Consider the following 26,326-nt stretch of genomic DNA (forward strand, 5'->3'; position numbering starts at 1 on the left):
AGCAGGGAGGAAGATGAGATAAATGATGTGACTTCTATGGCTGGCGTCAATCTTAAGGAGGAGAATGCATGCATTTGGGCAGCGAACTCTGAGCTTATTGGTACAGTGATCCACTCTTGTGCAGATGAACCTTTTCTCTTCCCCGAAGCACTTCAGAAGAAAATCTTGAACATAGGTGAGAACAAAGCATATGTAACAGATAAGTATGGATGTACTATTTCCTTGCCTGTTTCAACAGCCAGCCTTCAACTTTTGAAGAAGCTGGGCCTATTAAGATCAGACATCTCAATTTGTGTATTTCTACCAAAGTATTATGAGTTTTTACTTCCCCTTCTAGGAAACAACTATATTCTAAGTTTTGTTATGTGGTAATAGTCTGAAGCACGACCAGAAAAAAGAAACGGGTGCCACTTTTACATGTGAGAACTGAGCAACTTTATTTATCTTGGAGTTAATGAGTCGCATAACAACAATGTAGGTGCTAGTGTCAAATCAAACACTTAAGCATGATTTTCTGTTTCTGCAGCTCTTAACTCAGTTAATTACAGGGACTCTCCTAATAGCTTTTACATTCCTCAACCTGTTCAGATATATGTACTCTATTGAACAGCATTTAAGATCTGCCCATGTGATTAGGAAGACGTTTCAAACTGCCAATATGCACCGGGCAGAGCTTTGTTTATGACTCTCTCTGTGGAAAAATCTTTCATTAATTTTATGCAAAAGACATGTTAAAGCTGTTTGTATCCATGACTAATACTGTGGAATGTATATCTCAGTTGAATGGCTGAGACTGAACTGTAATAAGAAGTTTTTAGTGTATGTATCATCTCAGCTGTTAGTTTCTGAGCAAAATAACTGCTGCTTAGCAATGTTGCGTTATGTCAGAGCAGGGAGCATGCATTTGTATAGCACCACAGTGATTGGTACCACTGCTGTCTAAGCAAACTGGATGAATGTTGCTCAACTCTTTGCTCCTGCTTTCTGCCTTGGTAGCTTGTAGTACTGGAACAGTGAGTTTTACAGCTGAGCATTCAGGAAAGCCTGCAGTTCATGCATGCATTCATAACTCTGTCACAGTGGTTTAACTACGTGATCTCTTAAGTCTTTCTACATGCAGTTTGTTCTTAGTCCACACGAAGCAGCTAGCCTGTGATGAGTATAACCTGCAACTGCTATCTGCTGCCTCAGTGCATCCTGCTCCATGTAGACAGATGTGCTGTCTGAGCTGTGTGGGGTATAGTTGAGTGAAGTGCTGTGCTACCAGTGAAAAAGGGAAATAGATGTTGAAACTGGTGCCTAGAAGCTCTTCTCAAAATTCAGCAGAGGGTTAACCAGTCATCCAAGGGAAGCAGATACAAGGAAAAACAGAGCTCTTCAAAAACAAAGTAATTCTAGATTAATTGTCTGGTTTTGGGTGTGAATACAGTTCACTGAAAGATGAAAAATACAAGCCTGGGTGTTTCATGGCTGGCATTGTAGCTGTGCCACTATTATTATTATTTATTATTATTATTAATCGTCAACTCATGTAATACATGAAAAGTGCTTGGATTGCAGGGAGAGGAATACTGTCAGGGAGTACAGCAGTTCAGAAATTAACACTTCTGCTCTTGAACAAAGCTCTCTTTGTTTTAGGAAGTTTGTGTGTGTGTGTAGGAAGATCTTTGGGTTTAGGGGGGTTTTGTTTTCTTTTTAGGTTGACATTTCAGTATTCTGTTAGTATAGCAGGAAACTGCTGAGGAAGTGTTGAAAGGTGCTTGAGCAAAATGAGTTTGCACTCAGCTAAGGTACAGGCCAAGATCAATCAATGGGATTGTATCTGGAAAACATTGTAGATTCTCCCTGTCTTGTGAGATTGTTAGTAATTTTCAGTTAGAGCAGCAAAAGTGAATGAAATAGGTGATTAGTTTTTTACAGTGTACTGTTTATCCATTCTTAACACTCCACTTGGCAGTAAATACCAAAATGGGTTTTGAAGGTGTGCTGTATATTGCCTCATAAAGTATTACAGCTGCTGTAAATGCAGTGAGGGGCAAGGAAAAGTGCTTCTGACAGGTACGGCATGTGAAGCGTGTGAAACTGCTGCTTGCCGTGCCTACCAGGGGAAAGTTCTACTGTCCAGGTGTCTTCACGGAGTTGCATTGAATGATTGATGGTGTCAAGCACAGAAAGGCTTCTCCCATCAACAGCCTGTAGCCACAGGAAGGTTGCAGAGGTGATGCCCAGCTCTGGGCATGGAGCTGGGACAGCTTTGCCTGGAGCTGTCACCAGCCTTGGTTGCAGCTGCTGAAACGCAGAGAGGCAGTGGCAGCCCTGGAGAAAAGGTTGAAGGTGATGGCACAGTGACCCTGGCTGGACTTGATCTGTGCTGTCCGAGCTGCTGCTGTGGGATGGTTGGGTCTGTCTGCCCTGTGCCAGTTGATTGAGGCAGGTGAGAGGGTCCTGTGTGCCTGGAGTGTGCTGCAAAAACCATCCCTGCTCATCGAATAAATGTCATGAGTTGTTAACAAGCACGGTGTCAAGCAGGGCAAAATGTAATTCTCTATTTTTTTTTAATTACTGGAATTAACAGAATATGGCACTAATTCCTACAGCTACCACTTCTCCCACTCCCTGAACATGAAGCTTGATTTGTGTTCTTATTAACTTTGTCCTATAAATGACCTTGCAAGGAGAGTGGTTCTGGAGGCTAAGTGAAACAATGTCTATATTTTCTGAAGCTCCAGGCTAAGTTTTATTAATGTAATGTCTAAGATCTTTGAAGTTGTGACTTTACCAGGAAAATCATAATCTCCAAACCTTTATTCATAATGGGTATAACTTCCAGGGGGAACAGAATACCTGCTGTGCTAATTATTTCAATTATCAGCTACTGCTAAAACACGTAATGGATTTTCTCTGCTTCCACAGGTAAAAGGCATGACATTATGGAACTTAACTCTGATGTTGTGAACTTGATCTCCCATGCTACACAGGAGAGATTACGAGGGCTCCTAGAAAAACTAACTGTAATTGCTCAGCACAGGGTATCAACCCACAAGGTAAAGGAAGTCATTAAGCAAGTTTTTGCACCAAAGTTTTCCTGCTTTGCAGCCTTGAAGGTAAACCTCTTCCAAGGACAGGTACATCATATGCAATATGTGCATTTTCAGTATCTACCAAAGGTTTGTTTTGTTTTAACTGTTTATAGCCTCTAACTATTCCTTGTATTTTCCATCTGATTTGTTGGATAAGTGCTCTTAAAACCCAGCAAAAGAGTAAATGTATGCGTTTCTCCTCTTCCATGGAAGTGGTGGCTGTTGCACAATACGTGGTAAATGTGAAGCTGTTTTTTAATTATTTTGGTGGTCAAGGTGATTTAGGAGCTTGTTTCCTTTATGCATTTAGTGTTGGTGGAACTGCAGTATTGGTTCAGTAAAAAGTCTTGGGAATCTGAATTGAGTATTTTATTTTAGAAGGTGCTCCATGTGAAGGCAGAGACCCCTTAGATCTTAAAGCTTCCAAAACTTTTTTTCACCATTGCTACTTAAGATTTCCCGTTGTATTAGTTCCATCCAATATAAAGGGTATTGGCTTCCAGGGATCCAGTATCCCTTAAGATGGTTGTATGGTACCAATGGGAAGCAGTAAGTTACTAGTGGCCAAAATAGCTCTTCAAGGCTTTTTTTTTTTTTTTTTAATCATTCCATTGTAAGAGTATGCTGTTCCTTGCCAGAAGAAGATGCAGTAGAAAAAGAAACAATACTAAAAAAGTATAGAGGTCAGAAATCTGTTCTGTGTTGTCTCTCCAAAGTGGGAGATCCAATGGAGCTCACGAGTGAAAATGAATTGGAAGCTGAAATCCTGAGTAAGCTGCAGGTCTTAGTGATTTGCAGCCACCAAGGACACAAGGCAATGTTTTTGGACAGTGAGCTTGATAGGGCTGATTTCTTTCTCATTGAACTAGGGGAATAGAAAAACTTGCAGGTTTTTGTTTGATTGACTTGCCAGAAGCAGTGATAAGATTGTAAGACTGTAATAAGCTTTCTTTCTTTTCCTCTTTTCTGAAAAACCAAGAAAACAAACAAGTAATGGGCATAATAATCCTAGAGGCACAGGTATACTCTTTCGTTAGGAAGATGGTATTACACTACAGAGGAGTGTCCTACAGGATTGCATTTGTGAGTAATATTCTTGTGAGAGATGCTGACAGACTTTTAGAAATGTAAATTCAAGAACAGAACACTGCAGGGTTTTGGAGTCTGTTTTCCCTCTAGCTTATCAATAAGTACCAGTGTGCAATATGGGCTCCATGTATTGCAGAGAATTATCCAGAGCCTTTCCAAGAGGACTGGGTAATTGCCCTGTAAGGCTTTGTAGTGGCCCATCTTCATTACAAAAAGACAGACAGTAATGGGGTTAGGTGTGATGACTAGATGACAAGGTAACTATTATTAGGGTAGAATTGGTGCAAAAAGCTAGTAATTCATGGGATCATATTCAGGGAACTATTCTTCCTAGTTTGCTCAGCTCATGCCTAGCAGCTTACATCTGATGGGTGGCCCTGCAGAGAAAGAGAGTTGGCAGGGTAATAACTGTGCCACCATGTAGACTTGCCAACTTTTGGCCCTTCTCTTTTGCTAAATTTAAGAAAATTAATAGGTGTAAAACTGGAAGTTACTACCTTAATTAGGATAAAACTGTCATGGTGGTCTCCTTATCTGAAGCAGGAATAGCCTTTCAGATTGTTGTAAGCTGCTCTCTGTGCTGTGACTCTTGTTGCAGTGAGCCTTGGTAAGACCATAAAGGCAATTAGCTAACTGGTTTGGTTCCTCAGCTGCTTCCCTGCCATAATCTGGAGAACTGCTGAGGTATAAGAGTATGCATGTGACATAGTATGATACCCAAGACCTGAATTAATAATGACAACTAAACACTGCAGTGATTAGAAAAATGTTTTGAGGAGGGTGGGCTCAGTGCGGTGTGAGGTGGCTGCTGTGCTCCTGTTTTGAAGCCCATGAGCACATGGCTTGGAGAGCCATTGCACAGTGCTGTGCTATAAACATTGCTCCATGAAAACATTTTCCCCGTGTGCAGTAGCAGTAAAACACTGCAGTCCTAAATTGCACTGTCTGTAGGGCAATATGGTGTGGCAGCTGTATTGGTTTAAGGGATAAGCTCTAAATGTAGCAAAGGAGTGGAAAGAGTGAGTGCTTCTAGATGTGAAAACAGCCAGCCTCCTCCTGCCAAGCCTGTGCTGCCATCAGGCTGCAGAGTGCAGAAGTAACTTATCAGAAGCTTTTCTGTTATTTACTTGGTTTAGGGGCTGACCATATAAAAGCCAAAGCTTAACAGATTCCCACAAAATAGCTGAGCCTCTGCAGCTGCTTGCATTGCCTCTCTGTCCTCAGCAAGGCTGTTCAACATGACTGAAACTGTTCAGATTTCATGGGAGAACAGGTCTTTATGGGATTCTTCCAACTTCTTTCCTGGTGGACTGAAGTGGAGCACGGCTTCACTGTATGTGAGTTTTTCCTTTGCACCTCCAGGTGTGCAAAATATTTCTGGTGCTAAACCCCAAGTGCCTTAGTCAGGTTTTAGATTAATTTATAGGTATATGACAATCTAGGAAGGAAGCTGCAGATCACAGACAAGGCATATAGCTGTTCCTGAATTTGTTGCCAGCTCTCTCCTCACTAAAGACATGCCTGGGAATGCTTTGCTTCCATGCTGCATGTTTCAAATATGCAGAAACCTAACATAAAAGTTTTTGTAGGAATGGACTGTGCTTTAGAGTGCATCTGTGGAGAAATCTTGAGGGGAATGAATTTAATAACAAAACTGTATAGGTGCACTAATGTGCTATTGTTGTGTGAAAGCTTCTTTCAGGATATCAAGTGAACTCAGTTAAATTTAGCTCAGTTAATGTAAAAACACCTTTTTAACTGTCAGATGCAAGTTTCGCTTTGGCACATACAAATCTAACCACATTGTATTGTGATTATGTCCTGTATTTATCACCAAGTTAAATTCTGCTCTCTATTACACTTGTACCTTGAGTTTTGTTAGGATTGTGCTGTTGTCGCTGGGGACAGTTTGGCCTTATGTGAGGAAGTTAAACTGTAACATGGAGAAAAACAAAAGCTGAATCCAACTGTATTAATCATAACAGTTATCTATCCAAGTTAGAAGCAGGTATGTAATATAATGATTTCTGTCTAAGTAATTCAGTGCTAAACAGTCACAAGAAAAGAACTTATTGAGTAGGACAAAATATAACTCCGAGTGTTCCTCTTCTAAAAAGACCTGAAATAAGGTATCTTAAAACAGTTGATGAGCTGAAATACTGTTATGAATGCACCCATTTCTTTTCCCATATAGGCTTATGGTAGTGCATTTTGATGCTTCTGGTTGAGAGACTTGCATTCCTAATTGTCACAGGGTCTTGGATTTGGCTCTAAAAATGCAGATACCTAACTGGGCATTCCAAAGCTAAACACTTCTAAACTTAGGAAAAAATAATATTTGGGTAATATGGCTGCCTTCTTTGCCCTTTCAAAAGGATTGTGGCATGGTAGTGGATTATTAGAAAATGCTGCTTCAAAACAAGTTCTGCTAATGTACTGAGGCTGACTTAAAGCAGCATATGTTTTGTGGGGGCCAGTAAAAATAAAATAATCTTGAGCAGTCAAAAAAGGGGTGGGGGGAAAGTTTGTTGCAGAGCCACAGACTCCACCTGGGAAAAGACAGTCTGCTTGGCTGCAACACAGGGCCTGGTCTGAGCCACAATTGGTGATATGTGAGAATACAGTGGGTCACTGAAAAGGACCAAACTTAGTTCTAGAAGAGGGATTGATTCCATGCTCTGGCTGCATTGTGAGAATTCAGATTGGGAGACAGCAATCCCCTCAGAGAAGAAGTTTACTTTCCTTCCAGCTATATGGTGGGGTGAGGGAAGAAGAATGAGTAGATCATGTTTGAAAAGAAAAATAAATTAGCTACTGAAGTCCCTGATAATCCATATACTTAAAATATACCCTTGTCCAAAATATATATGTAAAATATGCTATGTTTATAACATAAGCTGTGCTCATCCCAGAACAGTTATGTGTCAAGGTTGCTTCATTCAAGTGTGAGATTGGGGTGAGGTAAAAGTAAGGGTTGCAGAAAATCCATAGTGTGTTTGGCTGGTAAAAGCCGAAGGATACATTTTTCAAGAAAAGACAAGTTGACAGAGTAACAGAGACAGAAAATAACTCTAGGATGTGCATTATAGAGTGGTACAAACAGGTGGCAGAAATACACCTCATGTAGAGTGGGCTCCCTGCCTTGTTTTGTCAAATGCCCTTTGGCCAGTGCATGGCTTAAGTAGCACATGTTTGGAAGAGCAGAACAGTAAAACCAGTCTTTTCACTGCTAGTTGACCATGTATTAGATATTTTCCTTTCTGTTGTCTTTTGCCCAGGGAAGCTGTGGCTGCCCTCCCCCTAGAAGTGTTCACGGCCAGGTTCAACGGGGCTTTGAGCAGCCAGGTCTAGTGGGACGTGTCCCTGCCCATGGCACGGGGTTTAGAACTAGATGATCATTAAGGTGCTTTCCGGCTCAAACCATTCTGTAATTCTTATCTAGACAAATTAAAACTAAAGTCACTCAGACTTTCCAGTGAGGAAAAAAATTAGTATGAAAGATAAACTTATTATTGCATTTTTTAGCCTAAAAGAACCAGTCTTGTTTCAATGCATATGTGTTCAGGTGCTGTTGGAATTTGTCATTAGTATTCACTGGCCCAGCTTTGCGTGGGGGGCTGGACCAGATGACTTCCACAGCTCACCTTTCAACAGAAATTATTATATGACTTGAGAGCGTCCACTGAGGCAGAAGAATGTATTCTTAAAGCTATAATGAACCATATATAATTAATCATCTCACATTCTCCTCCTCCCAAGGTTCATTATAACTGTTTCTAAATCACCCCTCTGCTCCATAAACCCTCTTTTTGGAAATACCAGGTGAGGTTTCAAACTCTGAGTTTAACTACAACACCAAACACTAGAAACTTGAAATTGTAAGTTTTATTTTTTTCTTCACCCTTTGTCTTTACAATTAGTCTTTTTTTATTCTTAACCTGTTCAGAATACAATCTTGTACATTTTGTTTACTGGATGTGAAACGGATGTTTAAAACAAAATTTTAGACTTTAAACTTGAAAACTTTTTTGTTGTTACACTCAATAAACAATAGAACTAGATATCACTGGTTTCACTTTTGCAATAACCTTTTACTAGTCACAGATGCTAAGAATTGTGCTTCCATGGAGAGGAGATGTGTAAATGACTACCTACCACTTGAATTATTTCTAAAACAGCCTACACTTTTCAGTTTAGAAAAAAAAGCTTTGTTCTTTTCAGATTGTTCCCATTGGGTTTATTTGCTCTCGTGGTGTGTATAAAAGCCTGGTTGTCTATAACAAAGTTCTGTTTTTCAGGGGAGTGATAACTACATCATATCTAGTGACACCAGAGCACAGCTGAGATTTCTTGAAAAGCTCGATCACCTAGAAAAGCAGAGAAAGGATGAAGAGGAACGTGAAATGTTGCTTCGAGCAGCCAAGGTAAGAACTTCACTTCTGGCTTTCTGAGGAAGTAGTTTTATCCTTTAGACTGATGAACATCTTCAGGATTCTTCTATTTGTGCTTTAAGTGTAGTAACCTTGTAACTGGAAAAGTGTAAGGTTTAGGATAGCTTAAGGTATACAGAAAAGGAATTTAGCTTTTTGTATTATTTGAGAAAATCACAGGAGTTCATTCAGATGTGTGGTGGGGTGAACGTTCTTTTTGAAATTATTACTGCTGGTAAAAAAAGAAAAAAAAGAAGTATTCATATAGCCACAAATGTCCATCCTGTGTCTTTTTCTGGCTCTGAAATTGGTATGTCTTTCTCTGTACCTGTGTATGGTACTGTTTGAAAATACGGGTTTGTTATGCCTGCTGAAGCCCGATGAGATCTACCACCCTGCCAGATGTGTTTATTTGCTGTAGTCAGATCAGAGGGTTAGCCTTGGAGATGGTACCTTTACATGTGCAAACCCCTGACAAAACCACTGTTAGGACAGAACGAGTATCCTTCCTCCCTGTTCCCTCCCTTCAAGCACAAGAGCAAAAAAGAAATTATCAGTGGTTGTTGCTCCATAAGATGTGATTTGCTCATCTTCTGCTTCTTGTTTTTTTTCTTTAGTTTCAAGCTGATTTCTGGAGTTCTTGGGTGGAAGCCTAATCTAAAACTCATGTTTTACTTGCATGAGTATGACTCCCTTCCTTTCCTACACTTCCTGTCCTTTTTAAGTGTCTGCTGCTGACATGAACAACATCATGCCTAGACTGGACCTGACTGACAGTGTTAGCATCATTTTCAGCTTAATCTTGCTTCAGGCTAGAGCAGAGGCAGCCAGCCCAGATGGGGGGGGAGTGTGCATGTTTGCGCATCGAGGGGGAGGGAAGCCAGTCTGGATTGAGGCATTCAGCCCTCAAGCTAAATCTTTCAATCACCAGAGAAAATTGTCATTTATTAAATATTTAACGGATGCAATGGTGTTTGGATGCCAGTAATTTCTATTCAATCTTTTTCCTTTTCCTTTGGTAGAGCCGTTCCAATAAAGAAGATCCTGAGCAACTGCGGTTAAAGCAGAAAGCGAAAGAGGTAGGACTTTCCAGTTACCATGCTTGCCTTTGTGTGTTGAGAGAAGGTTGGCAGCCCTGTCCTGGCAATTAGGTCAGGGTTTATTTTGCTGCTGCATACCATTTGCAGAGGCCTTGGGGAAGGACAGGAACTGCCACAGGCAAGGGCAGTGCTTCAAATGAGGTCAATGAATTATGAGCTCTCTTTTTTAACATTTTAATTTTGTAGTTTCAGTTCTGTCTAGAAACGGTCCTTTGTAAACTGCAGCCATACACTTGGTAGGAATATAATGTGGGATTAAAAAAAAAAAAAGGAAACTTTGAGATTTAGCATCTGGGACTGTACAATAGGCTACATTTTTCCAGGGTAATTGTTCGTTTTGTAAATCTGATACTGCTTATAATTCTTTGGCTGGGAGGCGGTACTGGGATTTAGTTTTAAATGGAAAACGCCTCTGGCTTTTAATTTTCTGGGCCCAGCAGTTTTCTGTTCTGGAATGGAGCCCTTGTTTCACACAGTTCATGTTTAGCTGCAGGGGTTTTAGTTTATAGCTTAGACTGGTTAAGCTTTTACTCCCAGAGGCCTCTGCATAGCAACTGTAGAAATCAACAAATAAGTTCATTTATGTCTGCAGCCTCCTCTCAGTAGCTGACTTTTTACATTTCCCAATATCCATTTCCTGACTTTTCTAGCCTGAGAGAAAAAAGCTCCACTAATTGGAGCTTATTTTAATTGAGCCTTAATATTGGATCTCACTGGAGTTGCCCCCAGAGCTACTGGGAACAGAATGAAATGAAAGTACCTAAGGTTGAAGATGTGTGTGTGGATGTGTGTGTGAAATTTTTCACTTGACCTACAGATTCTTTTCCCTGCTGAATAAATCATCAAGCCTGTTCACATTTCTGATTAAGGATCTGACAGCAGACAATAATAAAGACAATTGAGGTGTGAGATGTGTGATACAGAGCTGAAGAAATTGGTTTCTATAGTTACTTGACTGATTTCATGCAATTTTTAAGGATCTTTGTGCTAAATGAGAGTGATTTTCTGAGCAACCTTTTTCCTTAACTGTGCCTCTTGAACTATGAAATTTGTTGTTGCTTAACATTGCTACACTTGGCTCCTAGGTGCCAGCAGCAGCAGCAGCAGGTTATTTATGAATGCTTTAAAGGCCCTTATTGTTTGGATTAATGCAGGAGCCCAGGCAAAAACAAACGGAAATTCAGTGAAATAGTATTAAAATCAGTGCTCTGGGTTTGCACCATAGTAGAAGAAATTTGTAAAATAAGAGGGGAGAGAAGGAATTTGCTTTACTATCTATATTTTAATTTTTTCTTTCTGCTTATAACTCTTTTTTCATGCTTACAATCTGTGAGTACAAAGTTGCCCTAAAGCCCTTCCCGGTTTGCCTCTAGTGCCACCAGGACAAACAATCAGTGGGTGATGTTAATTTGTCTTGTTTTGTAGGAGGCTTTACCTCCGCATCATTTGGCTGTTTCTAGACGTTCTTTCTTTTAATGAAACACTGCAAAGCAATTCATTTATGCAGCTTCTCTTCCATTTTCCTCTGACAAATAATGTGTAGTATATTGAAAAATACTCAGTGATTTGGGTATTTAGAAGAGAAAGAAGATAGGTGTGTGTTTTGAATCTTTTTTTTAGATTGCTTGGTGTTGTTACTGAGATCTCTTTTAAAGAAATGGCATATAGGTGTACAAAAAGGGAGCCAACAGAGCAGATAAAGTGTCTTAATTTTAGTGCTTGGTGTTCTATTAAGTGCTTGAATTCACCTCCTTTCGTGTATCTTATCTTGTGCCAGACTGACACAGCCTTCATTGCACTTGTTCTGCATATTTCTCCATGCTGTGCTGCTCCTAGAGCAACAGCCTCCAACTGCTTCACCAAAAGAGGAGGAGGCAGATGTGCCTCTTGAAACAGAGATCTTTGTGTTGGTATTGCCTTGCCCTCTGTCCTGTTGCTTTGTTCTCCAGAGAATGAGGCAGCCAGAACTGCTCCAGGCTTCACATGCTACATGGGAGACTGATGTTCTGTACCAGGGATGCTTTCTTATCTGTGAGACCATCTTAAGCTTGAGTGGAAATGAGCCCAAATGCAGCCCATCAGTTTTGGCACTTTATTGACAGGTTGGAGATAAATGGTCAGTACCCATTTGCATGAAGAAATACGAATACGAGTAGAGCTGAGAAGAATAAGAGAAAAAAAAAAACAACAAATATCCCAAGTCTGAAACTGGTAATGCAGAAGCACAGTCTATGCTGGGATGAAAGCCTGAGAAGGTTCACTCTTGTCTGTCCTTGACCTGTTGTAAGTGTAGCCTGTTCCTAAGAAATCACACTTGAGAATTTTAATACCCCTGTCTGCTGGGATCATACTTTCCAGGCAACTCTGGTTGAATATCCACTGGAAAGCCTGATCTTATCCACTTCAGGTTCTTTAAGAATGAATATGGGCCTTTCTTCCTCAAAGCTGTTTTTTATGTGTTGATGGTGACCCGTGGGAGAAGGGAGTGGGTGTGTGGTATTGGCTTTGGAGCGTGGTTCTAAAGCAGTGTTTTCCAAAATGCAGAGCCTACATCCTGACAATGAATACTTACAAATCCAGGATGTGCTTTCATCCAGCAGCTGGAGGCAACATCTCAGCATTGCTGAAAGTACATCCAGAGACTCAGTTGTGGATTCTTTTATCTGAAAGGCTATACATAATTGCTGTGACCTTTCCATCCCTTTTTGCATGACCTGTTGCCTCAGACTTCCCCTGTGCTAAGTCATTTACTTTCCTATGTTCTTAGTCTGTGTAGTTTGCTGTGAATCAAGCCTTTATTTACTTCCCCCTTTCACCTGTTTCAGCAGATTTTAATACCTACAGAAAGTGCACATTCCTTTTGAAGCAGCTGCGGGGCTTGCCCCAAGCTGCTCCTTTGTGCAGTCAAGAATTTTGTCCTTGCTCACCTCATGGGCCAGCTCTTTGTGCAACTGCATTCCCAAAGCCTGGGTAAATTACCCCTGCTTTTTGTTCAGCCTTATCTGCCACTTCACGCTGAGAGGATACAGTCCTTGCATTGTCCCTGATACTTTAGCTTTTAAAGCATAACATTTTTAGGTGCTTTCTGCTATTTCCTCTTCTACTTTCAAACTGTTCTTCCGTGTACAAAGAAAATAATTCTGTTGCTGCAATTCTTAGGCAGTATTTATAGTTCATCTCTGGCCTCATTCCTTTTCTGAAATGAGTTTACTTGAGTTGAGTAGGTGTAGGATACTATCAAATGCACAAGCATGCTATATGAACGGTGCATCCCAGAAGACCTGTGAAAATGTCACTATTAAACAGTGTGTACTGTAAACTTAAATATAAACCTTGGTCTTCTTGTACTTCTGTCTCCTCTTCAAAAGTGAATGTGCTTGCAGCATGGCTACGGGAAGCTTAAGGCTGAAACTGGTCAAACCTTTCAGACTGTATGTGTGCAAGATTGCTGCTTGGGGTTGAGCAGCTGAACAGGTATCATACCGATAGCATCTTTGCTTATTCTGCAGTAGCTACCCTCATCTCTGCTCTTAACTTGTGGCAACTTGCAGCATCTACGCATGGATAAATGTGAGCAGCCACTCCTTGAACTAGGAGAAGGAGCACATGGAGCAAGCACCTGATGGACAGCAGGTCCTATTCCTTGCCCTTCCAGGAGCTCTGCTCTCTTATGACTTCACAGGCCTTCCCAGTTCCTTGTTCCTCCCTACTTAATGCACTTGTGTTTTTTACTGTTATGATTTTGGCAGACTTGTCACAAGACAGCAGCAGATTATATGCTGAGAAAATTCAATACCTCTAGTATCAACTGAACAGGAGGAAAATAGGAAATTTTAGTTTGTGGGTGTTGGGTTTTTTTTAGAGATAAAACAAACCCCATCAGGAAAAAAAGTCTGCGTGATTCCAGGGAATTTGTAGGTGCTATGCAGTAATGACTGAAATTTAGTTGTTCCATAGTATCTTTTTTCAAAAATAATACAGTTTTTCTATTTTGTGTATCCATCCTCTTCGCTTATTTCCTCTCACATTCTCAGATAACAAAACTGTAACCTAATTCTTTGCTGCTCTCTGTGTCAACTCCAACCCACATTTTCAAACTGTTTGTTTCCTTCTTTTTTCTCCATGCCTCTTGTACTGCTTCTGTATTCAGTCTTCTGGGCCTAATGGTTCAAATGCTCTAAGACCTCTCTTGTGGCAGGGGAAGAGGAAACTCCCTAGTTAACCATAACCTCTCAAAAAAGCAAGCAAGATGCTTCGAGCAAAGTAAGATCTCATCACGATCAATTGGCTTTTTATGAGCCTTCAGTGGCATCCTGAGAGCTTTTGCTTAATTATCTGATTTGTATTATGTTTGTTGTTCTGTATTGTTTCTTACCTGCTTCTGCATGTTTTGAAAAAAGAGCATGATGGTTGAGTAGACAAAAAATTTGTTACCTGCAGTGTAGCTAAAAGGGCTATCATCAGAGATTCGGGGTGTTATGAGTCTTGCAGAAAGTCTGGGATGGAAATCCTTTAAACTGTTAGATTATTGAGTAAACTGCAGAGTGAACCAAATCCCTTTTTATGTGGCATTCATCTTGGAATTTTAAAGGAGTGTAAGAAAACAGCTGAGGTACTGTGTCAGATACCCTAAAACAAGTTGGCTGGAAGATGATAGCAACTATCTTCATTTAGTGAAAAAAACCCTACAAACCCCCTAGGCTCCCCCGAGCCCATCCACTCCATTAAGCCTGTTCTTGGATTTTCAAATAGCCTTGTCTAAGTTTCTCTTAGACACTATAATGGACATGTAACCAGCTGAGAGTGTGGCCTTGGTTTAGAAGCTTGCTAATACAGGAAATTTTAGGACTAATAGTACAACAAAAGATGATAATGAAAAAGCCAGAGAGTTCTGTGCCCAGAACAGATGTTGGGTGGACCGCATAATGAGATGGAGAAACCTGTGGATGGAAGATAAGTCTTGAATGTTCTCTAGCTTTGAGATCTCAGGAGTGAGTGAATGAATGCACAGTGTTAACAGCAGCTGAAAATCATTCAAAATATCACGCATTTGGGGAAGTCTTAACAAGAATGGGCAAAATTAAGAGTCAAGAAGTTACTGCACCCTAGTTAGTTATATATTGGAGAACATCAAATATCAACTGAAGACTTTCCCCTCCCCACCCCCCTAAGTAGTTTACTGCATGGGTACCCTGCAAAAAAATTCTTTTCTTCTCCAAAACATCTTACTGCACCCTTTAGTTCTAGCCCAATAAGGCACCTGTTGTTGTACAGCACAGCCTCAATAGGGGCTGCTCCTCCACCAAAGCGTGTATGTGGATTATCAACCTGAAAAAAACCTTCAGTATTGCATACAGCCCTATTGTGAGTCAGGAGTGCCTATCAAACCAGTGCATGCTATTCTGCCTTTCTGCTGTTAAATATAAATTACAACAGAGGGAAAAGTCAGTGGAAACTAATTGTATGGCTAATTAAAACAGTTTGAAAGGAAGCAATTGCAAGAAGAGAAATTGCATTATAGGCAAGAGAAGATGATAAATGTTTAAATATGCAGCCTTCAAATGTCAGTTTTCCTTAGAGAATGACCCCCATATGAGACGTCTGCTATTCAGCCTCATTCAACCTGTAGGGCAGAAAGTTTTGTATAGGAAAGGTGGAGGCTGGAGGCAGTAGTGCTCATTGAGCTTTATGACAACCAATATGAGAGGCTTGGGATTGAAAACAGATTTTTAAGGTTTATTTTTCATTTTCATCACAAGTTCCTAAAAATGCTTAAAGGAATGTGAAAAAAATTGAGTTCTTTTTTTCCAAAGACAATGAAGGGAGAATTGACTGGGAGCAGTATATACCTTTAAAAGCACTGAGTGGAGGACACAATGAAACCCAGTGAAACTTTGAAAAAATGGTCAAGAAAAAAGAAAGGATTGAAAGGAAAGAGAGGGAGGTCTGTTTAGTGGGATAAGTGGCCCTACGTTAAAGGTACCTCAATATTTAGTTCTTTAAAATGGTACAGTAAAGGGCAATAGTAAGGACCCACATAGGTGTTCAGGTTCTTTTTTCACTGCTGCAAGCTATAAAGAAGTAAATGTTGGTACTTGGTCACAGTTGCTTTGACTTATTTTGAATTTTAATATTAATTAATTTCTTGTATAATTTCTTTATTGTGGAAGCTTGAAGAATCAGCAGCTTCTGCCTCTTTTGTATGCTTACATTCCTAGCTTTATACCCCTGCAAGTCTTACCTGAATTCTTGTTCATCTACTTTAGTGCTTTTATTACTCCTGATGTACTTATTGCTGGATAGCACACATAACCCCTTAGGCATACATTAACTTGTCCTCAGTCTTCCCTGGTTTCCTTTCCTGCCAGTTCTTCTGTTACTTTAAATATTTATTTAATCTGTCTCATTCTGTCAGCCTACAATGTCATATGTGGAGACATCCTCACTTTTTCTCAATATTAAACCCAGTATCTTATACATATGCTTCTCAGTCTTCTCTTTATATTAATTATAACCAAATCCAAAATTGTGATGTTTAGCGTCTCCATCTGTCTTGCCAGCATTTCTTCTGAGCTGTATTTATTTGTTATTGCATTGCAAAGATTATTTTGGGGGATTTTTTTCCTAAACATAAGTTCTAGCACTTAAGTCCGAGAAATGGAAAAAAATCTCTCTTAATTTATTTCCTAATACTTAATATACTGAAGCTCCTGCAGGAGTGGGCAGTGGTATGAATTTCTTGAGAAGCATGTAATCTGCCAGCATCATGCTGGACAAGTGCCACCTGCTTGGTTTTTCTTCACCCTCAGTCCTGTTACTGTTCTGTGAGTCTTGGCTTATACAGATGCTTACTTTCTTGTCTCTACTTGTAGAGAAATCTTCCCTGGTAAAACTGTTCCTTGAGGATCTAGAGAGTAAACAATTTCATGTGCTTTGTCTTCTATGAAAGCTTATACCAAGTACAATGTTCTGCTTTGGGGATTTTGTGACCAAACATGAGAGGTTTTGTTACTCCTTTTAGAATGCAGACTGGTATTCAGCTGGGTAGCACTTCCATTTCCCCCCCTAGATAGTACAGCCACCTGCTGCTGCACACATCGTGGATTAGCTGGTGTGAAGTAGTTGACTTTATTTGTAGTACTTTTTCTTTTCTTCAGTTGTGGTTAAGGGATTCTTCCTTGCAGTGTTTAGGGAAAACAGCAAGTTTGCCAAAGACACCAAACAGTGGTGAGGGCGACACACTGGAAGGGCAGGGAGGCCATCCAGAGGGACCTTGACAAGCTTGAGAAGTGGGCTTGTGCAGACTGCATGAAGTTGAACAAGGCCAAGTGCAAGGTTCTGCAGCTGGGCTGGGGCAATCCCAAGCACAAATACAGGTTGGGTGGAGAATGGATTGATAACAGCCCTGAAGAAAAGGGCTTGGAGGTGATGGTGGACAAGATGCTCAATATGAGCAGACAAAGTGCACTTGCAGCCCAGAAAGTCAACCCTGTCCTGGGCTGCATCAAAAGAACCACGGCCAGCAGAGCCAGGGATGTGATTTCCCCCTTTGGCTCTTGTGAGACCCCACCTGGAGTACTGTGTCCGGTTCTGGGATCCCCTACATAAGAAGGACATGGACCTGTGGGAGTGAGTCTGGAGAAGGGCTGTGAAGAAGATAGGAGGGGTGGAGCATCCCTGCTGTGATAGGCTGGGAGAGTTGGGACTGTTTGGCCTGGAGAAGAGATTGTTCTGGGGAGACTTTAAAGCTGCCTTCCAGCACCTGAAGAGGCCTACAGGAAAGCTGGGGAGGGACTTTTTACAAGTCTTCTTGCTTGTAGCGAGAAGACGAGGTAAAGGATTGAAAGTGGAAGAGGGGAGATTTAGGTTAGACATTAGGAAAAAATTCTTTAATGTGAAGGTGGTGAGACACTGAAACAGATTGCCTAGAGGAGTTGTGGAAGCCCCATCCTTGGAAATGTTCAAGGGCTGGTTAGATGGGGCTCTGAGCAACCTGGTCTAGTGGGAGGTGTCCTTGCCCATGTAGGGTGGTTGGAACTGGATTATGATTTTTGAGGCCTCTTCCAACCCAAACCATTTTATGATTCTATGAAGATCTTACGAGATTTGTATAACTTGAATTATTTGAGCTCTGATAGCACTAACAGCCACGCATCTTGTGCTTTGTAACTTAAAGGGTTTAAAACCGACTTGCCATATTGCTTTTAAAAAAAGTCTCAGCAACTCATAGCTGACGTACTTCTTGTCTTATGCAACTTTAAATTTAATTTTTAATAGTAAAATGCTGCAAAAATGTCATTGGTGTAGTAGTAAAATAGATTTTGAGTATTTTCTGAGATGTGGAGTATGAGACGTGAGATAGAATTTCTGTGAACAGGAAAAGAAACACTTTTCTCAGTAAAGGATTGAAGAACAGAGAGGTCAATTTAAAAACCTTTCATTTTGTGTGATTACAGCCATGCTGCAAATGCCATTTCACTGTAAGGGAGGACTTTAAAAACATACCTTACTTCTTGATTTGTGCTGCAGGTCAGATTAACTAAAATGGTTATTGTGTCACCCTAGAGATTCCTGCTTGCTGCAAGACCAGACTTTAAACCCTATTTTTATTATTAAAAAGGCCAGCAGCAACCAAGACTATTTTACAAATTCTGAGACGTTTTCATAGCAATTTGATCTTTATACACAGGTTCTTAGAACTCCGTGCTGCGATTCTTAGCATATGTAAAAATAGGAAAGGAGGGAGAAGGAGCATGAACATTCATTTGCCTCTTGCCTGGAGACTGTCCCTTCTCAGCGCTTGTCTTGAATGAATTTTGTGCAGGGCGTGTGTTGGAGTCCTGTGTTGTGATAGAACAGCAGCATCTTTTCGGCGGATATGAAGTCAGTCAGGTTGAGGGGACACCTGCTAGTTTGTGGGTCCGATGTAGAACGCAAGTTCTCCCTGCTCCACTTGTATTGCCATTATACACTTCTGTCTTCAAAAGGGGAAAAAAAAAAATCTGTTCTCAAGATACAAACCTGTGTATGACAGTTCCTATTGCATCCTGATTTAGTCAGACACCAATAGTGGTAAAACTGACCCCCAGAAGGGAAACAGTACTAGATGTAGCTACTCTGTTACATTTTAGTAAAGTGTGTATACAACTTTTGCTGTCTTTCACTTACTGCAGTGATCTATCTGCCCTAGCTTGTGTGCTACAAAACTGTCTGTTGAAAAAAGATCTGACTCAACATAGTTGCCTCTTGTTCTCTCCTAGTCTTGTTTAGGAAAATCCGGCAGTAGTTAGCCAGCCAGTATCCTCGGGTATCCCTTGATGTTATCTGCCTGTCTTCTCCTTATACTGTGCTTTTAACTGTTCACACAATGTTTGGACATTTAATCTCATGCTTTTTATGGAACAAAACTTGATGAAAAGTTGATTTTGCTGGCTTCAGTGGGGTAATTTGGATGCCTGCCTGTATCGCTTAATGGGGATCTGTTGAGTCCATTATGGAGACTAAGTGTTTAACTTTCTTTGTGTTAATTATGTTCTCAGAAAAATCCCCAAGATGTCTAGAATGCAACAAGGCTATGATTTCTTTTTCCTTTTGCTCTGAAACCCTGGTGAGATTTTGCCTGATTTGAAAAATCCTTTGACTGGTTATGAGGTGGAAATGTATTGAGAAGAGCAGATGATGGTAATGACATGTGTTTCTGGCATTGTCTTGGGAATTGCCTGGTCAAAGATGCATCAGTTCTATTTCTAGAAAGCACATCTTCCATACCACCCACCAAGTGTCATCCTGTCCCTTGTAGCAGTGGGATTTCTGCCACCACTGCCCTCCAGCACGGCCAGCAGCTGTGCCTGCTCCTGCAGGGCATCTGTGTTGACAGCATGCTTTGTCAGCTGGAGTCGTGCTGGGTAAATGAGTGATGGTGTCCAGGTGCTACCCAGCCCTCAGCCAGAGCAGCATCCTGGTATTCCACCAAGAAGCCCTCAACACACCCAGTCCCCTCCACCCTGTACCGATAACAACCTGAAGCCCTCTCACTATTTAATGAACAGCTCTGTCTCTTGTTCTTGGTCTTTACCATGGCTGTCCATCTATATCAGTTGTAAAAAGGAGAGGGGGTCTTACTTCAATGTTGCTTCAAGCCAATGATTAAATAAATGTTTAGCAACCACCCATTTTTGACATGTTTAAGTGCAGTGAAGCTGGTTTCTATGTGTTTTGTAGGGTTGAGGGAGAGGAAGGTTATGTTTTCTTACAGGTTCCAGGGATGGAACCACAAAATTAGGTTAGTAAAGGCATTTAGTTTGGTTTTGTTTTTTAAGTTTAACGGTTGTAAAAGTCCTTTTCATTTTAAATGTAATGATTCTGAAAAGTAAAGCAAATAATATTTTCCCTTCTGGTTTTATGTGCCACTGGAGCCTTTTGGAATTTAATCTGCCCCCAGAAGGATGCCATGTGCTTGGCATGTTGTAGTCCCATCTTGTCACAAGGAGACTTTGGTGCACATGCAACTACTGTGACAACAGAACTGCATTGCTAGCAGGAAGGTGTGCAGCTACAGGGATGCTCTATGGCTGTCTATATGTAGGAGTTGCTCCAGGTGTTGGAGGCCTGGGCAACTGGGGCTGTAGTCAGCATGTGCCTCCAGCAAAGAACCTCAGCATTCATTCGGAAATGATGAAGATGTCACATAAAAATAGTGTCAATGTTTCACAGAGTTTGTGAACTTTAAAGTTAATTTTTCAGATTTAGTCTTACTTCTCCCCCTCCTTGATTGGCTAAAATGTGTTCCTGAGTATAAGTATACACATTTAAGACTCAGATTAAAGAGAAGTTTATCTTAAACATTTTATGCGAGTAGGCCAGCTGAAGGTAAGTTCAGACAATTGCAGAACACTAGTAATTTTCAAGCTTAAAGGATGTGAAGTCTTAAAATCTCTCTAAACCAAATTTCCATTCAGAACTTAATGAATTCTGATAAATAAGGCTATGAGTATGTATGCTGCAGACAAAAAAAAAAAGACTAGTGTGTGTGGTAAGAGAATTATGCTATTTAGGATTGAAGAAGTACAACTATATTTCTGTAAGCAAAAGCCTACATAATGTGATTGAAGCTGACTTGCAAATAGTGTTGTTTTAATAACTGAAGCATTTGTCTCATCTTCAAAAAAAAAACAATCAACCACATCAAACCCCCCAAAACAGGTACTTTCAACATATGTATGGCAAAGTCTTGCATTCCTTGATTTCTGCTGAAAAATCTTGAGCATATTATAGTTTGCATCTTACAAGGCAGGATGTCCTTTTGGGAATCTTGCCCTGAAATACTGTTTTTCTTTAAGTAGTCTAGCTGCTGCAGTATGTGATATGAAGCTGCCAGTATCACTAAAGTAAGAATGAGTCTGCCTATCTGAAGTAAAATAGGACTTGAAAAAAAACACCCAACCAAACAGCCCTCCTCCTCAAAACATCCTCCCCCCTGTCCCTGCAAAACCCCACAGTATTACTTTATTTTTGATTCTACTTTGCTTAACTAGTAGCAATTGGGTAATACTACTATGTAGATGCTACAAGCTCAGTTCTTACCAGCTGAATTTCTCTTGTCCAAGTGGGATCTCTGAGAGCTGAAAAGCAAGCAAAACCATAGTGTATTACAAGTTTAGTAAGCAAAATATCTGTATTGACTGGGTGAGGAGTTCTAATTAATTAATTGTTTTTATGGTTGTGGAGGGGAGGAAGGGAAGAGAATTGGATGCTTTCCTACCATGACAAGGCTGTACTTTATTTAAAGATACGTGCACGTAGGCATGCAGAGAGTTCTCATCCAAACAATTTTGGAAGTCCTGGGAGTAGAGAGCGCAAGGGCTAAGAAGCTGTTCTAGTTGCATGTTAGATCATCTAAGGGTTAGCATGAAACCCAGAGGTTTGTATTTAAGGACAAACTCAACTTGAGTAAATAAAAAAGCTTCCTTCTCTACAGAGAGAGGGAGGGAGTGCTCCCCTGCACACATGCTCCAAGTTGGACAGCTGGTGGGTCTGCAAGTGGCATGATTGCTTTGGCAAGGTGGCCAATCCAAGCTAATCAATCAGCAGACTTGGGTGGGTTTGAGCTCCAGAACAGCTGGCATCTGTTATTGAATTGAATGAAGTAGTGCATACCTTGAAATGCAGAGATTATTTATTTATTTTTCTTTAATCCTATGAACTATTAATTCCTCTCCCTTTTCAAGTTTACCTAACACAAGTAGAGGTTGTTTCTAAGGATTTTTTGTGTTGAATGTTTTTTGGAGGTGAGTGAAAATAAATATATGCAGTATATCTCTCACTTGCTTAAAATTTTTATGAAGATTCAAATTGTACTGGGAAAAGAAAGAACATCAGTGAACTGACAGCATTCTGTCCACTTGGATATAAGATGTTTCAGAATGGCAATACTGAGTGCTGGGTTCGGGTACTACAGCATAAAGAAATTTGAGTGTCTTGCTTGTGTAATCATTAATTGAGATTTTGAATTAAGAATACACCCAATTCACAGAACTTGTTAACTTCAACTTTGAGTACTAAAACAAATTCATAAGCCAGTTCTGATCAGTATTTTCTCTTAATCAGAAATGGCAAAGCTGATGAGCAGAGAAACCAGGAGCCAGGCTCCTGTTAAGACTGCATTGACACTATGATGCATTCTCCATAAAAAAGCTTAACTTTTACACAGTGCTATCTATAGGGGCCATTAGTGTTTCAAGGCCGAGTGTTGGAATCTGTCAAAAATGTCCAGAAAGACAGGAGAAGATGCTACAAAATACGTTTTTTCAGGAGGGACTGCAGAACTGTCTGAAGCTCCCATAAAGAGAACCAAGACCTTTAAGATTCTGTATATCGTAATTAATCTAGGTGTTTTGTTTTCAAATTAGATGCAACAATTGGAGTTAGCACAAATGCAACAAAGAGAAGCCAACCTCACAGCTTTGGCAGCCATTGGACCAAGGAAGAAGAGACCACTGGATTTGTCCAACGTTGGATCTGGGTTAGAGGTATGGAGATGGCTTGCAATTATTTATATGATGGTGTTGTATCTTCTTACTGAATTATCTTTATCTTTCCCTGTAGGAAGAAGTGAGAATTCTCTTACATTAAATGACAGCTTACAGACTGTAGGAAAACTAGTTTGTGTGATAGATACTTGAAAGGATTGTTTCTGGTAAATTTGATGGGGATGTTTAATTGTGTGCTGTAGGAGAAACTGTGGGTAAGAGCACTGTGTGTAAAGCACTCAGTGAAATGATGGTTCAGGGAAACTTTCATCTGCAGTAGAGGGTAATGGTCTTCTATGGTAGCTGGCTGTCATGGCCCTTCTATTGAAATCATGATGGATCTTTTGGGTGGCTTTTGAAGAGGCTCTTGCTATGACATTTGGTTGTGGACTTCTTTCCGTGCGCAGTGCATATGGACTGAGTAGTTTGCCTTGGCTAGATCCCCTCAAAAAACAGTAAATAAAGCTAGACCATTTAGGTTCTGCAATGAGCCAGGTCACCTTTTCTGGCTCACGCTGCATTTTAAAAGTGCATTGAAGGTGCTTTTAGTAGATCTTGGTCTGAACAAATCTCTTAATGATGTGCTGGAGGTTAACTGTTTTCAGGACTTGGAAAGCTTACAGGGCTGTAGATGTTCTTTCCAAGGAGACTGACAGCCTACTTCTGTTAGACATCATCATCTTGGCTGGAGGTGGGAGAAACATGTTGCAGGCTGTCATTCAAGTGTTGTTGCCAGTTTGGCCCCTCTTTCTCATAAAGTCTTGGTATTGCTCAAGTGAACGACTGGTTGGCCACTGACCCAAGCTCAGACAGCAGAAGCCTGGAAAGTAATTCCTGTGTGGAGGAAGCAGTGGTAAAGTTGTCCTTTTTGATAAGCCTTAAGGCTTTTTTATTCTTGTGGCCTAGGAAGCTTAAATAGATACTAGGATTGAAAATACTGCAGTGTTTTTGCATGCTGGAATCTGGGACGACCTTGTATAAAGCTCAGCTATTTGCAGTCTGACTGTGACAGTCTGTCCCGTAGGTTTTCCCTCATCCTGGATTGTGGCAAGAGACCTCTCTAAGGAGGCAAGGTAGACTTGTTTCTCTGATTTTGTTCTGACATAGCTCATTGAACTTTCCCTATATACCACAAGTGAAGTGAAGGAATCTGTATCTAAACAAGCTGCAGAAAGCAGCATTCCCAGCTTTGGAGCAGCTGCTCTTCACTACCTTGAAGTTTTTTTAATGCACTTTCACATGAAGTTGAAGGTATAGTTATGGGTTTTTTAAATACCACTGGAAAAACTTGAAAAAATTAGTCTAGCACTAGCAGTTTTCCCCAGCCTTTTCTCCTGTTCCCCCAAGCTTCTATCAAGTAACTCCTGTTCTTCATAGTGGTTTTCTGTAATTATTCCTGAATTTGTTTCTGAATAGTTAGCAAGTCTGCCTGTTAGGTGCTTTTCAGTTATTTCTCATCGTCTGCGGTGTCTACTTTATTAAAATCTTAATGTGATTGTGGTGAAGTGAGACAGATAAGTGTTGCTGTTGTAGGGTGGTGATCCATGACTTACACGGCCATTTTAAAAGAACCAGGATATAATGTGCCTAAAACTGACCATCAACCTTGATGGTATTTCATTTTCACAAATTTACCTGCTGTATTTTAAGATGCTTCTCATATAGGTGGCCTTACTAGACTGAGTTGTGAGAGCAGTAGGTGAAAGTAGTTCTGGCTGTGAAACTACTTTCGTTTCTCACATGCAATCTTGCATTCCTGTGCCTAGTATTTAGGCTTCATGCTACCAGAAAGCAATTCTCTGCAGACCTTTTTTCCTTTTCATTAAATATGCAGGATAATAAACTTGACAAAGATGTTTAGACTTAGACATTTAAGTGTCCCAATATATCTGAGCAGGATTTATAAAAGGCTTAAGACTTCTCATGTAGAATAAAGAATGGTTTTGACAGACTCTCTAGTTCAAGAAGCAGAATATTTGTAATACATTCATGATAACATGGCAAAACATACTGAGCAGTAAACAACATTCCATTCTTCAGAGATGAAAGGAGGTCTTTGAAACTGAAAGAAAGTACAATACGTCCTTAGGCTGATACACATTTGGGCATCTTTAAAATCATCTTTTTGGGCAACCTGTCTGAGAATAATTTAAACAGGCAGGATGTACTTTCTTTCTCATTTCAAATTGCAAATGGAGACAGCTTTATTCTCAAGTAATCTTAAATGTCGGAACTTTCTGACTGTGCAATGGCAAGGAGTAAATTTGTTACATGATACTCCAGTGACCCTTTTTAAAAATTATTTTTAAGTCTAGTATCTTGGTAGACAGGTATGGTGGAAGAAGCTATTCCTGAATATGAATTGTCCTTTGACAGTATTGAATTAAATTACTGATGTTGACTGCATTTGGATTTTTAACTAAGGCTTCAACTATCCTTGGATAATGGTCTTTGTACAATGTTCATATCTCATGTCTGTGTTAGAGTGAAGTTGACTTTGCTCAGCTTCTTTTTATCATTTTCTACTGCAATAATTAAAGGAAAGGAATTGTTTCGAGCCATTATTGATGTAAACTGAAGTCCTAAGGGAGACAGGGAAGAAATAATCAGTTACAGTATGTATTAAAACAATGAAACTCTCTAAGCACATTTATTACATATTTGCCTGCCTTTCTTTGGTACTGGAATGTAATGGGTACTGGAAGAGTGCAGCTCAGCAGTCTGGCTTGGTTCACAATAAGTATGAAGGGCTAAGAACAGCGTTTTGTTAGCATACCCTGTTTCCTTTTGTCCATAAATTACTATCTCCATTTAACTGTGATAGCTCTTCAGTCCTAAATATCTGTTTCCTCCATACTGGTTTTGCACCTCTTCTGGAAAGTGTTTTTCCTGGGATAGTTGAAAGCCTGATTCCTGCACATTTATTCTGTCTTGTTTTCTGAAATTCTGCTTTCTTTACTTGGTCTTTTAAGGAGACCTATTATGGATTATTTGAATCTGGGAACTAGAACATGTGGTAACATGAACATGTGCTTCATGCCTGCTTAGCAGCAGCCACATCACATTGGCAGGTAGCAAACACAGAAGGAGCCCAGAGGAGCGTCTCTCAAGTAATTTGGACCTAAAAACTATATAAAAAGGGTAAACTGAGTTGCCATGATTATTGCTTATGTATTGCTAAACTTGAAATAGCAGGGGCAAATCCATAAAGATCATTAAATGAAAAAACAAGGCTAATGCTCTAGGCCTAATTTAAAAAAAAAAAAAAAAAAAAAGGCATGAGTATAATGGGAATTCTTTTCCCTTTCTGGTTGGAAACACTAGTTGGTGTAGTTTTACATATTCTCTTCACTACAGTTTAACATTTGAATGGTATTGTTCAGAAGGAGTAATTTGAGAAAGCACTATTAAGAAAATCCCTCTATTGTGAAAATGTGTTAATTGATGCTACTTGTATTCCAGAGGTGGTAATATCTTCATCTCTCTCATGCTGGTCCCTCTGGACACTCTTGGATACAATGAAGGGGAGAGGCCTTTTGATTTGATTTCGGGTTTGTGTATTTGTTACCCACCTCTTTTCCTCCCCCAGTTTGAGTGCA

At 40.2% G+C, this 26,326-nt stretch overlaps 1 protein-coding gene across 1 annotated transcript in view; it reads left to right on the forward strand.

Annotated features, from left to right (window-relative positions):
• Nucleotides 1–26,326, forward strand: part of TAF4B (TATA-box binding protein associated factor 4b) — a 75,512-nt gene that overhangs the window by 39,873 nt on the left and 9,313 nt on the right. The window contains exons 11-15 of the mRNA XM_051610278.1: nt 3–175; nt 2,914–3,044; nt 8,468–8,593; nt 9,622–9,678; nt 22,608–22,727. Coding sequence (XP_051466238.1) covers nt 3–175; nt 2,914–3,044; nt 8,468–8,593; nt 9,622–9,678; nt 22,608–22,727 — 607 coding nt within the window. The remainder of the gene's footprint in view (nt 1–2; nt 176–2,913; nt 3,045–8,467; nt 8,594–9,621; nt 9,679–22,607; nt 22,728–26,326) is intronic.

Source organism: Apus apus, chromosome 2 (assembly GCF_020740795.1).
Source record: "Apus apus isolate bApuApu2 chromosome 2, bApuApu2.pri.cur, whole genome shotgun sequence".
NCBI lineage: Eukaryota > Metazoa > Chordata > Aves > Apodiformes > Apodidae > Apus > Apus apus.